General features: G+C 40.4%; 1 protein-coding gene across 10 annotated transcripts in view; it reads right to left on the reverse strand.

Moving 5' to 3' along the window:
- The window catches only part of nrxn2b (neurexin 2b), a 694,839-nt gene that overhangs the window by 210,440 nt on the left and 468,736 nt on the right, over positions 1-15,663 (reverse strand). For 2 of the 10 annotated variants that reach the window (XM_075451534.1, XM_075451533.1), the window contains exon 1: positions 2,692-4,308. The exons of the other annotated variants lie outside the window; for them this stretch is intronic. In XM_075451534.1, coding sequence (XP_075307649.1) covers positions 2,692-3,025 — 334 coding nt within the window. In that variant the 5' untranslated portion in view covers positions 3,026-4,308. Of the gene's footprint in view, positions 1-2,691; positions 4,309-15,663 lie in introns of those variants that run through there. 10 annotated transcript variants of the gene reach the window in all.

A 15,663-nucleotide genomic window follows, 5' to 3' on the forward strand; every position in this document is an offset into this window, starting at 1 on the left:
ACTTCCCACACAAGAGTGGTGTTCTAATGTGCGTGTGCTGACTGTAGTAGATAATGAAAATGTTGGAAATGTGCTACTAAATAAAACAACACCTACCAAACAAGAAGCAGCAGTACTTGCTGTGTGGGTGTCATTACTAACTGTTACAGCACAATGTCAGTGAAAAAAAAAAAGAAAAAGAAAAAATAGATAACCAGTCAAAACCTCCATCTGACGTCATGTACTTATCATGCATGACAGTCAAGCCTTCAGGACATGAAAAGAAACACAGAGAAGACTGACAGGCTGGCTTAGTATCCTGAGCTGATCAAGTTTTCTATGGAAATGTAGCCTTTGGTTTATCAGAGCAAACAGACCGTTTCTCTTGCAGGCCAATATTTTTTGACCATCATAAATCCACAGAGAGAACTAGAGAACATTTTTATGTTAATTATGTCAATTTAAATAGCTTAGCAACTCAAGATGTGAGAGGTACAATCCAATTATCCAAGCTAGAATGAAGAGAACATAAAGAGAAAACGCTGGCAGAAGCTGCCATTTTAGAAGCATAAATTGACTATAAGCTGTTACAAACCATTCTTCTGTGAGGAACAAACATTGCGAAATTTCATTTAAAGTAAAAACATCATCGGACCACTGGGGCAACATTTAAGGTATAACAAATAATAGCAGTGGTATTAATTATCAAATACCGTATATATCACTCCTGATTTGTGTTTTTTTTTTTTTTAATTAGATCAAGTTGAAATGTGCTTCTAACAAAGGTAACTCATTCATTTACTTTCCTTACACACTTTACTAACTTTTACTGACTTTATCCTTTAGATAAGGGTCAAGAGGTGGGGTAGTGTACCCTGGACAAGTTGCCAGCCATTCACAGGGTCAACGTAGAGACAAAAATGACTGAAAAAGAAAACGAACAACAAACATACATGCTCACAGTCATACCAAACCGTTAATTTTCAAGTAGAATCATCAATAAACCTCACATGTAGATATTTGGGCTTTAGGAGGACATAAAAAGGCCCCAGCTGAAATTTGAACCAGAAATCTTATTGCTGTGAGGTGACAGTACTAACCAACACACCACCATAGTATATGTATCACAAAATTGCTAAATCAAATATGTTTTTACACATATTGTGGAATTCAACTCGCTAGGAACTATAACTATTTCTCTATTTCTATTTTGGGATTTTTTTAATACTTTATTCTGTAAACTCGAATTGGTTTCAGCATTTAAAAAACATTCATCATAATAAAATGAAATAATAAATAATTGGAAACATTAAATATTGAGACCACTTTAAAATGAATCAATTATTTGATTATTATGGATTCAACATAGGCAAAATATGCTAAACCTTCAAAGAAAAAAAACACCCCAACTAGCACTTTAAAAAGGTTACCTCATCAATTCCTCACTGACAAGACAGATGGAGCATTCCATGTCATCACCCCATGACATGTTAGTCCTTATTTGTGAGCTCAGTCAAATGTCAGCAGTAAGGACATGTGCTCATGTAACCGTGCCATAAATGTAAAGCAGTACTGAGGGAAAGATGGCGAACTGATCAAGTCTACAGAGGCTCGCCACAGCCAAACGGGTGCAAAGGGCTTCTTGAGGCTCCTTTGCCCATCTGACACCACACTAATGAATACAGATTACAGGTAAACACAGGAAAGAGAGAGGATTCGAGATTAGAGTTGGGAAAAGACGAAAACAAAGGAATGGCCACAGCTTGTTGTAGAATCAGTAAGTGAATGCAAAGTGGACGACATGAACGTGAACATGCTGAGGAATCAATAAATGCTATTAACATCTCTTTTCAAAGCAACACAAAAGGAGGGTGCTGTAATGAAGCAGGGGAAATAAATTCAATGAAAAAAGAAAGAAGAAAAATTGCTGTGAAAAAAAAAGCGTGAGTTAGGGAAGATCAAAGAAATCATCAGTGTGAAACTCTGCCTTGTCCCTGACAGCTTAGGCTAAGAAAAGCGCAGCAACTGATGCACCACAGAGCACTGAGCCAAAGACGTATGCTGTGGAAAGTAGGGCAAAATAAGGAGTGCTCAGACAATTATCAATGGATTTTCATGAGTATACAGTGTACCGTAACACGCAGCATATGAGGCTTACCATCTCCAGAACCAGTTAAAGCCATTTTTTTTAGTGGTTACCATCATGCTTCAGCAACCATACTACTGGTAGGGGTTACATGAATTTAAATTGGTCACAGTTCCACACATCAGTAGGCTCAAGATGGACTCTAAACTTGAAGGGCCATTAGCTGAACCCGCTCTGCTGGGGATGCGCTGCAAAAGGCCCAGGAGGAAACAGCCTCTAGAAGCATCAGCCACTAACTCAGAGACAGAAAAGACACCGACCTAAAGGGAGCCGAGGCAAGCGGACCGCTTTTCAAGGCCTGGCTCCTCTCTTCTTTCCAAAGACAGAGATCAATAGATGGATGAAACAATCGCCTGAGTATTTCACTCTACTTACAGTAAAGCTCATTGCCACCATAAATCAACCTCTTGAAGACAATCAACACCCCCTAAACCTTTAAGTCCATGTCATTGCTCTCACATGTACTGCCACATCACACATGTGCTTCTCCATGTTGCTCATAAAGATCATTGGCTGTAAAGTTCCAGGAGAGACTAGGAGAAAAACAAAAGCAAAGAAGATCTTACCATGGCCCCCACGTGTAAGAAAGGGCATCCGGTTGATGGCAATGGGCGCAGTGCCATGCTTGTTGTGGAAGTGGTGGACATGGTGGGTGGTACTGAGGGAGGAGGAGACTCGGGCGGCCACGGCCGGGCATGGGAATACCAGCAGTGCCAGAGAGAGCACCAGCCTGAACAGGAAGGCTGGACTGGCCCACACCACCGGTGACGCTGTAACTGGCCTGGACATCAAAAGAGACCCTCCGTCCACCTCAACTTCCACCTCTTGCTCCATGGGGGTGGGGCCTGAAAGTAACGAAAGGCCCCTCCCCCTCATACGACACAAACAGGAAGTGAACATCTCAAATGAATCCAGGGCCCATGATCCCCAGCCTTCAAGCCCGGGGAGGAAAAAAGAAAAGAAAAGAAGATAGAGACGAAAAAATATTAGCCAAAAAAGAAAAAGAAAAAAACAGATCCTTGTAAGAAAATCCCCAAAATGATTGCAAATAAAAATGGAAAAATGTGTGAAGAATAAAAATCCTTCCTGAAATGAAAGACCTCAAAAATCTCCAGCTGCCAAGTATTGGTATCCAAAAGCCTCTTGATCCCTCAAAACCAAAAAAACTCCCCACTCCTGTCCTAAAACAATCAACCTTTTCTATAAAGCTTAGCCTCGTTTGTATAATACACAACTTGTTTTGTACCCTAAAACTAATAATCACAGCTTGGCATCACTGATTTAGGAAATGGAAGACTCCGTTTAGCTCCTTGAAAAAATATTTTGTGAACTGCTCTTTGAGTTAATTGTTTGACAAGGTTTATTTTGCCTTGGGGAGATCTTCAGAGGATTTCTCCACCCATAATCCAAGCCTCCATCCCAAAGAAAAAGACTCTTGCCATCTCCTCTAAGCCTTTTCGACACAACTTAGACAGAGAGCTGTGGAATGGAAAAATATATCTTGATAAAAACCAAAGTGCAAAAAGGAGAGGCAAACAAATGAGCAGAGACGAAGGTGCTGTGATGAAGGAGCAGCCAAATCCCGTTTTGGGGCTTCGAATCCCTAAAGGAGCTCTGAACCCGTTCAGCCAGCAGCTGAGAGCAGGAAAACAAGAGATTAAGAAACAGAATAAAGACTAGGAGAAAAAAAGGAATGTCGAGAAGGACAAACAGTTGGCTGTTTCCAAATACTGCGGTGCTGAAATCCTTCTCTTCTATTCTGAGAAAATAAATCAATATAGGTCATGCAACACAGAGCGGCGCCAAGAAGACACCTTAAAAGGATTAAACCATAACCAAAGCATCAGAGTGGCTGAAATTCAGTTCAACGCAACAATCTTCCCATCATAAGACTTGTAAACAAGCTCCGTCCTACTTGAGTTTGCTCCTCACCCTCTGAGAGTCCGTTTCTTTCCCTTTTTCAAACACTGCTGTCCAGGGTGAGAAGCGGATGAGAAAAAGCCTGTGGTCCTTTCAATTGAGCTCCGACACAGAGTGCTGCTGCTGCTGGCTGAGACAGTCTGACGATGCTGCTGCTGCTGCTGCCGCTACTGCCTTTGCTGTGAAATTCATGCTAATTGAATCAGAAGCTGCAGCAACGAGCACATCCTTCCTGCCCGCACAGTTCTCCCGTCTCCTTTTCCTCCGATCGAGTCAGCCAGTCCCCCCCAACCCCAACCCCAAACTGCATACAGCGCCGTACTGGGCAGGGCAAAAAAGACAAAAGTGGGGAGCAGAAATTGAGCCAGAAAGAAGGGAAAGGTGGGCACACTCAGATCCTTTGAATGCAAAGACCGTGACTATGATACATAGGGCAGAGCTGAGACAGAGAGTGTTTGTGTGTGTCTGGTCGAAGCAGAGAGAGAGAGAGAGAGAGAGAGAGAGAGAGAGAGAGAGAGTGGGAGGAGAATGAGTGGAGAGAAGTGAAGGAGGAGAGGACACATGCAGGAAGGATGGGAGGCACACATGCTTGCTTGGGATATACATTGCACAAACGCATACAGTACATGGAAGCTACAAATTTTCAAACCAACGGATACTCGGCCAACAAGCCCATTATGTGAAGCATAATGAAGGTCAAAACACACGTAAATCCACATGTTGGATTAAATAACTAGCACAAGTGCAACTGACATCAGCGGAAACACTTTCTACTGTGATCTTTAACTATAAGCCTAAACATTAGTTTACCCTAAGCCAGGTTTTCTATTTTCTCCCTGCACATCATCTACTTAAGCAGTCGAAAAAGGGCATGGTACTTAAAACGATGAACAAAGGGGGTGCAAGAAACATAATAGTAAGAAGAGGGAGTGGGAACAAAGGGGTTCAATATAACAAAAAGAATGAATGCAGAAAGAAATGGGTTGCATCAGGAGAAAGTGTCAAAGAAAAACAGGTAGTGAGAAAGAGCCAAAGCTGTAATGGAGGGAGATAGTGCATCAGATAAATCAGGGCTGATAGAGATCGCAACTGGGACAGGAGTTCAGTGCTGGAGACGAGGAGCAAGAAAAATGTCAGAAACGGGAAAAGACAGGGCACCGATTCTGCACTGATGGAGAGAACAGAGACTGGGCTATTGCTCGTTTATTCAGCCGCTCATACACACAACAGGACAACACACTCAAGCAAGTCTGCCAGGTGGGTGAATCCCGGGGGGAGACAAGAGATGCTGTGCTTGCTGCTGTCAGCATGAGAGAGATGTGACACCCAGGGTGACTGGGACAAGTGTCCTGATCTTGCACTAAGACTGAGCTGCTGAGCTCAGGGGAAGGATAACAGGAACCAAAAAAGCTTTTGAGAAAGACGAAAGAAAAGCTATGAAACATTTTTTGTGTGGCCAATGAGTGTGTTTAGAAAAACAATTAAATCGCTGTCAAATATTTTTTACAATTACCTTTATGCCTAAGCATATCAATAGCTTAGAAAGTCATCTTTTTTTTTGAGAGAGAGACTGTCACTGATTTTTTTAAAGGTTTCCTTCAGAGGGCAGTGTGCGGACTGGGAACTCATTACGATGAAAAACACACAGGACTGCCAACACCTGCTGCTGCACTCCCCTCTGGCACAGAAGAAACAAGAAGCACACAGCACACCAATACACACAGGTGAACAGTCAGTCTAAGGCATGCACACACGCATGCTAATTGCACAACACACGCAAGGCTGTCATGTCAGAGCAACCACTGTATGACGCAACGCCTACATCTCAGAGGACAAAAGCCGCACACTTCAGATGCTAAATATTCTGCCAATAAAATTACAGAATCCCAAATCCCTCAGGGGAAGTGAGGTCATAGATGGAGGAAGTGGGCTTAGTTGACTGACAGATGTGGGATCAAAGCTTCTCCTCTGCACTGTAATCCTGAGGAAACATTTGTACAATTATACAGCTAATTAATTAGACCTCAGACACCTCTCAATGTCAAGAAGCAAAGATGACAAAAGTGCAATGTGAAAAGATTTCTTTCACTCTTTTCACGACTGATGCAAATTACAATTCAGAAGGGTTTTATACGTGCTGTTATTGTATAGACATTTTTAAGGGTACAAGCTGCAAAGACACCCTAAAAAGGAGTAGAGACATGGCGTGCAGTTTTTCCATTGGGATGAGGTCAGGAAAACAGAGGCATGTCGAGTCTTTTTGCTTGTGCAGATGCTGAGAGCACAACACAAAAAGCAAGTCATCAATTTTTAACACCAGTCTCCTGTTTGTGCTATTCAGTAGCTTTTGCCCATACTGAGGCCCAGTGGCTGCTTACACAAACGCACTGCTGGGGAACTTTTTCCAAAATGAACCACAGTGTTGGCTGCTTACATAATGAAGTTCTGGATATCACAAACTTGATTATTTATTTGATAAACAAAAACAATTGCTGATAGCATCTCTGACTGTAAGCGCAACCTTCACCTGAATTCAGGGAATCTAACAGTCCTGCTGTTAAGAGGTCTTTGATACTGAGGACCATGAATTACTTCGAAAAATACTAGACAACTGCTTAGGGCTTTAAAGAATTAGCAAAAGGTGGCTTGACTCAGGCAGTAGATGTGCAGTCAGCATCAGAAGCACACTGACATTTGGAGTCCCTCAAGGATCAGGTCTTAGGCCTCTCTTATTTATTCTTCCATATGTTGGTCATATGCTAAAATCTACGAGAATTGCAATTTTTACCCATGATATAGTGACCAACTGGATGTAATACATCTCTCTTTATCTTAATACAGATAGGACTAAAATATTTTTTTTGTTTTGAGAGGAGAAAAGATGGAGTTTAAGTTCTAATCTTGAATCCAGAACCTATACCAACACCAACACTCCTGTCAGGTATCTTGGTGTAATGATTGATGTTGACTACATTTCGGTGGCTGCATCTAAGGATTGATTTAAAAAAATAAATAAATTGTCGAAGCAAGATAACAAATGTATTTGTGCTTTTTCATAAGAGCTTCAATAAGGGCAACTGTACTTCTTCTTAGATCTTGAGGACGTTTCACCTCTCATCCGAAATGCTTCTTCAGTTCTAAACTAGACGGTGGGGAGTATCAGGTTATTAGCAGGACTTAAAATGCAGCATTGTCTCTCCTCCCCAGGCAGTTTCACAACATCCCACACCTTGGATCCTGTGACCAAAACTCGCCTCTGCCAAAACTCGGCAGGTCGACAATTCATTGGTAATAATGACTCAAATGACATGCACAATGGTTCAGTGGCACATGTGACTGTAACAACCTACTCTACTCATAAGCTGATAATGCCCACCAACTAGTTTAGAACCGAACAAGCCTTTCCGATAAGAGGTGAAACATCTTCAAGCTCCAAGAAGTCCAAATGCCCTTATTCAAGCTCTTATGATTACCATGACCTGGATGACTCAGAATCTTCATCATATTCATACCTTTTTATTACTAGTATTACTTCCCTGATAGACTGTTAGATAGATGTTTTCAACTCGTTAAAAATGCTGCTGCCAGGAAGAGACTCATGCAAACACATTACCATAATTCTTAGATATCTGTGCTGTCCTCTAGATGAATATTGGCTTTAAAGCCCTACTTACTGTATTGTCTCTAAGTCTCTCAATCGTCTGGAGCTACATCCGCTTTACTCTACAGAAAGCTGAGGAGCTGTAGCTGATCCCAGCAGACATTGTGCAAAAGACAAGGCAAGATGGTTCTACAAAGAAACAGATAGCCAGGCATGCTCACACACACAGAGACACACATACCTAACCTCATTTAAAAAAAAACATTTGTTAATCTTCCATGTGTGTGTATGGATTGAGGGAAGAAACCAGACTACTCACGTAAGTGGGGACATGAAGACTTGTTTGTGCGTCAACAGTGCTGACCACCACACATCATGCTGCACTGTGCTAAACATTGTTTTATCTATGAAACTCAAGTGTGCAAGGTGTCAATTTGGGGAAATTATTTTCCAGAGAAATGCCAATTTTACAGCTTTATCCAGATGAATCCTGCTGCTTTCATGTTGTAATCTTCTTAGAAGTGCTTGAGATTCTGAGAGCTTCTTTGACAGGCTCATGGTCTCCAAGCTAGCATGGGTCACACTGCTCACACAAAGCCATGGAACAAATAAGAAACTATATTTTAACAGTCTGATATCCAGACACTTAATTTAAGTTAGTGCATACCACTAAGCCACGTCATGGATTGCATTTTCTAATTAGGTTCTGATCAACAAATAATTACTGAAATGATCCTGCAGGGTATATTTCTAACTTGACCCAAATGACTCACTGTCTTTGAAGAGTTTACAACCTTACAATTGCACTAGACTGCTTGGGGAAAAGACAGTAACACAGACCAATAGTCTGTTTGTGGCTTGTAATGCGATTCGTGCTTATTTACTTGCATTAATATGTTGCTCTCAGGGAGGTTTCGTAAATTAAAATCTATTGGTTTTCCACCAACCCACCATCAATTACCCTGTTGGTAGTCAGATGTATACATTTGCCCAACAATGCCTTCGAAGTAAGCCACAGAAATTACAGCAATGGAGAATGAAAGAAAAATATTGAGCCATCTATATAGAGCAAAGAAATGCATTAGAGCATGGAGCTATGGGCAAAAGAATCCACTAATAACATTGTGGCTTCACTAGCTTTAAAAATGTGGAATACCTAGTTAAATGCATCTCTGGGGTGTATGATATCAAGATAACAGGAACTGGGAGGGATAATGAAAGAAGGGTTTAACGTGTTTGTATCGATACAGGAAAAAGAAGAAGATAAGGAGATGGGGAGATGAAAAAGGACGGGGCAGGAAAATTGACACGCGAGACAAAAGCATTGAGAGCTTTCTTGGTAATTAGAGGGGATGGATTAATCTAAAACATGCATTGTGGAGGACAAAAGTACTCTTTCCCAGGTAGAGGAGAGGAAAGATAACTAGCTAAGGGGGGTGTCTCCTGTTTCACTTGGATGGATGAGCAGGTTGCACACATCTTAATCATGTGAAATGATATATCCCCAAGGAGAGTTAGAGGGAGATAGCAAGGAGATGAAGTAAAAGTATAAATCACCTCCTTCACACTCACGTCACCATAAAAGCCAATTTCTCTGAGATTTCATTTACAGTCATATGCTGAATGACACTACCAGCCAATCTTGTGGTAGCTCTTCCTGTCCTTGTTAATTGGGTGTTTGGCAATTACAAAGACCTGATATTTATCAGTAGGTTAAGATGTTGAATGTTTAAACAGAACAGGTATGGCTTGCCCCTTAGGGTGCTGCAATGGTTTCTCATCAGCTGAATCAGCCTTTCCTTTCCACAAAATAACTCACTGTGTTGGCAACACAGGGAATACAGTATGAGGCTTCATTCACCCTGGGGTGAGACAAGGGTCGATGCTCCAAAAAGTTTATTTTTTTAACAAAGCAATCACGGGATCTCTGCAAAGCTCTGCTTGGTGGTCAGACCAGGGTCATCGCTTCTTAATTTGTGAAACCTGCTTGGAATTGAGTTCCACTTCGCACTTAATTTGTGGTTGTAAATGAGTAATTTGTACTTTTCAAAAAATGTTGTCAAAAGTCATTACACATTCAAATGTTAGCATTCTTGAAGTGTTGTTTTAATTTTGCAATTTTTATAGCATTACTGAATGCTGCATTACCAATTATGCTCTGCTAAGTCTGCTAACAGTTAGCTGTCCTGTCAGCTGCTTGGGATTAATGAACTTTTGATTTTTGACACAGAGGCACAACTATGTTTAATATTTCAACACGCGAGTGAATCACTTACCTATATGTATATGCAATACTTTTCAGAGGTCTGTTATGTTATCTTAATTTATGTTCATAAATTATTACACATAGGTTGTAAATGTCTCTTGTAAACCAAATATATTAAACCAAGAACATTAACCTGTTAAGGGGATCTACATGAATTCATCCACAACACCTGTTGACTTCAGTATCTTTCTGCAAACAAAAAACAATTCAATTTCCTTTTTCCACCTCACTTCCACCATCATATAAATGCAAACTAAGAAAGATGCTGAAAACCTTCTCTCTCTCTCTCTCTCTCTCTCTCTCTCTCTCTCTCTCTCTCTCTCTCTCTCTCTCTCTCTCTCTCTCTCACATCAACTCATCTTCTCTCCACTGCTGCCTTCGTCCCCCTCCAGACATCCTTCCATCCATCTTTGCAGCTTAACACTGTGTGGTGAGTCAGCTGTCACTGTCTGTCCCTCCAGCTGTGGACCCAGCTGTCTGGGCCAGATGGGCTCATCTCCACCTCATTCATGATGTTTATGTGGGGCGGCCTAACCTGGAGCTACGGAGGACCAGCCCCAGAGTGAATTGCTCTCACCAAGCCAAAACTAAATATAAAAGAGATGCTTCTGGTGCATTCTGGGAAACAAAAGGAGGTGCCAGTGCAATTTACTCATTCTGACAAAACTCCAAGCTGCAACAACTCCATGAACATTATAAGTAGCAGCAATGCATTCTTATTTAAGAAAAAATTGCTTAATCTTTGCTTTGCAGTAACTTCATAGTGTGATTTGCAGGTTTTCTGTGACCTGAAAACGATTCCTTTCTATGGGCCATTGTGAAGGTAATAATCAGGGTACACTCTGAAAGGTTGGTGGGGAGGGAGAGTGTCTACAAAAGCCATTCCAGAATAATACTGGCTCACAGTAATCTCTTGCACACAGGGAAAAATTCTGACAAGGATTTAAGGATTTTAAATACAATTTCTATACGCAATAAAGGCTCAACAATAGCACGAGGGAAAGAGGGGAACAGAGCATGGTGCAAGATAGCAAGTTAGGACAGTGGAGTGGGGAGTGTGAAAGAATGAAGAGAAAGAGTCATCATCTTTCTGGGGAGCCAGATTGCAGAGCTCTGGGGCATGAGGCACCCCAGAGTTTAAAATGCCTGCCAAATCACATCTAATTTATCCAAAGTATATGTGAAGAGGAAATACAGTTAACATGAGTTGTGTACGTATGTTAAAGAGGGTGAAAAATTAGACTGAAACAGAAAGACATAGTGTAGCTTATTTAAGTCTTAAGGTGTTTTGGATGCTCCGTTGCTGTCAATGTTTGATAAATGAAAGTGCCTATCAATTTAATCTGCAGACAGAGAGTGCTGAGTCCTGGCTGTTACCATTGAGATTAACACACAAAAACATGGAAAAATGTGCATGAAACAGACAGGGAAGACTATTCTCCCGGTCTTATCCCACAAAAACATCACAGATGCATGGCTTGTGCTGAAATTGTGCATATTGTTGATAGCACACCAAATTAATTGCAACGTAGCTATTGATTCTGATGGTGAACAGCAAAAGCCAGCAGGCATATTGGGGCGTAAACATTTGCAAAGCTAAGGTTTCCACATGAGATCCAGGACAAAATGACTTGATGCAAAAAACAGGGATAAAACATTATTCTCTAATTCTCTAAAAGTATTAGGTGATTTGAACAGAGACATTTGGACCTGGTCAATTTCCGGAGGGAGGGAAAAATATGTTTTTTGATTTCAACTCAAAGATCTATACTGCAACACAAAATACAGTTCAGGAAACTGCTTAGAAAACAGCATGTTAAAAAACAGAGAGCTCTGTTGCTTTGAATTTTTGTGTTAAGGTATTTTTTTTGAGGGTCTGAAATAATGACTCCATTAGTGGAACTTGTATTTAGGATGACTTGTATTTATAAGGTAATGTCCTTTTTCAAGCATATGGTTGAAGGAGGACCAGTATAAGCAGAGAGTAAACCAGGAAATAATGTGATGCCATGCGGTATTGTGGATTCCTGTCTGCATGGATATCAGTTTTAACAGTTTCTCAGCACTGAGTGTACAGACAGAATGTCACAGTCTTTTTCTTTATATGTATACCTGTTATTTTAATCCTTTCCTCCAATACCAGCTTTTAGATTAAACTTTTTATTTCAACTTTAGTCTTAGTCGTTCTGTTTCTCTCTATGAGACTGTTTGGTTACCATCCCTTTTTTGATATTTGTTCATCCTTGTTCTGTCTCTTATCTCAGGAATAAAACCCTTGAAATAATCACTTTGCACTGATTTCCCCTCTGGGAAAATTCTGTTCTGCGTACAGTTTAATTTTGACTGAGAAAGTATTTTCCATAAAAGAGTGAAAATGTCCTTTTAGGGCATGTTTTGAGTGAATTTCTATCTACATTCAGACACATTTAATGTGTGTATGAGTATGTGTGTACTGTGTGGTGGGTACAGCAAAAGTGCATAGCCTTTGCTGCAGTATAGCTCACTGGAATCAGGATTTCAGAGTTAATGGACGGGGTGACGGCTGGCTCCTCCATGTGTCAGCCTTTGTTACACGCTCTGCACACAGAAGCCACCATAGCACTGAACACAGTACAGTACATTTAAGAAAAGCAAAGCACAAAGGGAATCTGTTTGCTTTGCTGCATCTTGTGTACCAAGCATTGAGCCCAATTTGTCTGATAAGTTTGATCAACTTTGATTGTATATTTATGTTATTTTTTTTCTATCTTTGTATTGAAAAAATATACCGGACTGCTATGATGACCTAATTTGCCTATGGGGATGAATGAAGCATCTATCTATCTATTTCTTCTTTGATTTTTTTTCTTTTCCCCGAAACACTTACTCTATTCTGTTTTGACATGACATAGACTGATCAGTTATACAGTTTATGAAGGGGGTTCAGGGTGTGTATGATCGGAAGAAATATGCAGGTTGCCTTGGTTACATACCACTACACAATATGATGAAACTTTGTCACTTCTTGTTTCAGCTTAGACAATCCCATCACCTCAGTAACGTCAGTGTGTTCCTTTAACAACATGACTGTCACTTCAGTGGACACCATTTTTATAATTCACATGTGGAAGCACAACAGGCAAATGGAATCACATCTCGGGGGGGATTTTACAATTTATGAAGCTCCCCTAAGTGAAAATAAGAAAATAAATATTTAATGGTAGAGGTGACAAAAACTTTTGAGACATCCTTTTTGTTTCTATACTTTTGTTTCTCTTATGAATCCATCCACATAAACTACCTCTCTGTTCTGACAACAGCTAGGGCTGCAACTCAGGAGGGGACACTAAACAAAGAGCAGGTTCCATGAGTGGCTACATGTGGACTCATTAAGGCCAGTTAGAATGATGAAGCTATCGAGAGGCAGATGGAGATGTCTTTTTAAATAACTGAATGGGACTTTCCATCACAGTATTGACTGATGCTGTCACTGAGGATGGAGAAAAATGTGCTGTTGTGCACATTTAATGGCTAAGAATTTAATGGTAATTATTCAAACTGTGCCAATCTTTGAAACCCTCCATTGAAACCAAATTTTTTTCCAGGAATTCTTATATGCTTCAACTCTCTGTCTCTCTTCTCACTATTACATGGGCATCTTTACCATTTTGCTGCATCATGTCTGTAAACATTTGCGAACAAAGAAGATTCATTTTAGCTGCTTAACATTTCGGTGTCTGCTTTGGTGCAATTTTCTTTTCATGCTGCGTTTAACTTGCATCTATAGATGCACAGACTAACAATAGTTTTGATTGATTTCCTGCTATGGCATGCAGCACTGACCGATAGCTCAACAATGAAGCCTTTCCAAACTCTGTCTGGCTCTTTAACTAATAATTTGTACTGTCAACTATGAAATAAACATTACTCTTAAATGGTTGAACTATTTGCCAAGGTATAGACTACAATCGGCTCTCCATCTCAACCTCTAGATGTCTTCACCTAGTAAATCATAGTCATTTTCATTAACCAGTCTCGGGAACATTCTGACAGATCCATATTTTCTTCACAGAGACATACATGTACTGGATGGAAACAGCCTTCATATCTCTGAACTTGCTCTCTGTGGAGACTATTACTTATTCATATAGACATAGGCCAAGTAAACACATTAGATGGGTGTAATTAATAATTTAGACAAAGAAAAAGGGCTGTGTCGCCACTTTCTAGGGGGAATCCATATTTGAAGTTTGGGTTAGGTAAAGGCATTTATCTTTGCTCTAAGATGGTCAGACGGTGTCTCATTGTTTCTTAAATAACTTCCCCGCTCAATTTCTGGAAGCTCAAGTAAGGTCTCAATTACAAATCAATGTGACATTATTCTTGTGTCTATTCTATCTGGTTATTAAACTTTAGAGATTTTGATAGTGTTGACAAAAAAGTTTTAACCAAAAATGTGTTGACATGTCAGCATTTTGAATGAAAATGCTTTTGAAAGCAGATCCATCGCACACCCCGACCTTTATATCCCAAATTTCCTGTCATTAAAAGATGGGGGGGGGGGTTTCCCATGCTTTGTTCTTCTGTTTGTAGTTGTGAAGATAGATAAGGATAACTTTAGTCCTCTCCCAGCCATCAGTCGCTATAGCTGTCAGCCATAATGCCCTGCTGTTCTTATCAAATGCCAAGATGACAGATTTAATTAAAGACCCTTACACTCTTTATTCAACCCGGCTGCATGTCTGTTCTGGCTTATGCACTGCAGAGGCTTACAGGAATCACTCTGCGACAGGGTCTGATAAAGTCATTAGGTTTCCAGACTAATAATAGGAAATGGGTAGGGATGTGCTTTTGTCAACCAAGAGATAAGTTCCACTGCTAGCATGAAACACAAGAGGATGAATAACTATGGAAATGAGAAGGGAACATGCAATGGAGGATCACTAATCTAGGATGATTGGAAGTACAGGGGAACTGTAATATGAAAAAGCACATAGGATTAATGGCACACAAAATGACTCAGTTGAAATTTAATCAGGGAAGGAAATGGATCCTGCTTCTCTGGGATTGGTTTATAAGTGAGCTCCAACTATAGGTTACGTAAATGAATCAGTGAATACAAAATGTAGAGCCTAGCCTGTGGCATGGCAGTTAATCTTAATGTTTTCTAATTGCCACTGTTGTCCAAATGTGGAGTCTGCTCCCAGAGCCAATGAGTTAAGATTTGATTGCCAGGGAACGCCAAAGGAAAAGTCAGAGTTCATGTCCTCTGACCTTTTCGACCACAGTAGACAGGAAATCCTTGCATTTCAGTGAACTTTTTAAAAATAATTTACTGATTTTCTTTGGGATGGAGAACTTTGGTATGTGCACAGTTGCAGCAAAATCTAAGAAAATCTCATCACGCGTTGTGGCTTGCCCTTTTCCTCTCTTTCTCCCTTGGTTCACTGGTTCATCCGCTGGCTTTGACATTATTTTATTTTCACTCCCATGGCTGTGATTACGGTGTGTACATTTCAATAATTCAATTTGCGATGCCCAGCTACGTAATCATGTTTTTCCTCCTCTGCCTCCTCTTTTTCACTGATGCTTCAACTCCCTGTGGGCAAATTTTCTCTTCTGTCTCCCTTTACAATAAAAAAAAAGTGCTGGTTTGTTAGAGACACATAACTGCGATTCAATGACAATTAAATTTTTTGTCTCTTTCTTCACTTATACTAGCCAGTGTCAACTTTATAATAGATTCTCCTCCCTGAGCTCTACTTTGAAGGG

This window comes from Odontesthes bonariensis, chromosome 19 (assembly GCF_027942865.1).
Source record: "Odontesthes bonariensis isolate fOdoBon6 chromosome 19, fOdoBon6.hap1, whole genome shotgun sequence".
Lineage (NCBI taxonomy): Eukaryota > Metazoa > Chordata > Actinopteri > Atheriniformes > Atherinopsidae > Odontesthes > Odontesthes bonariensis.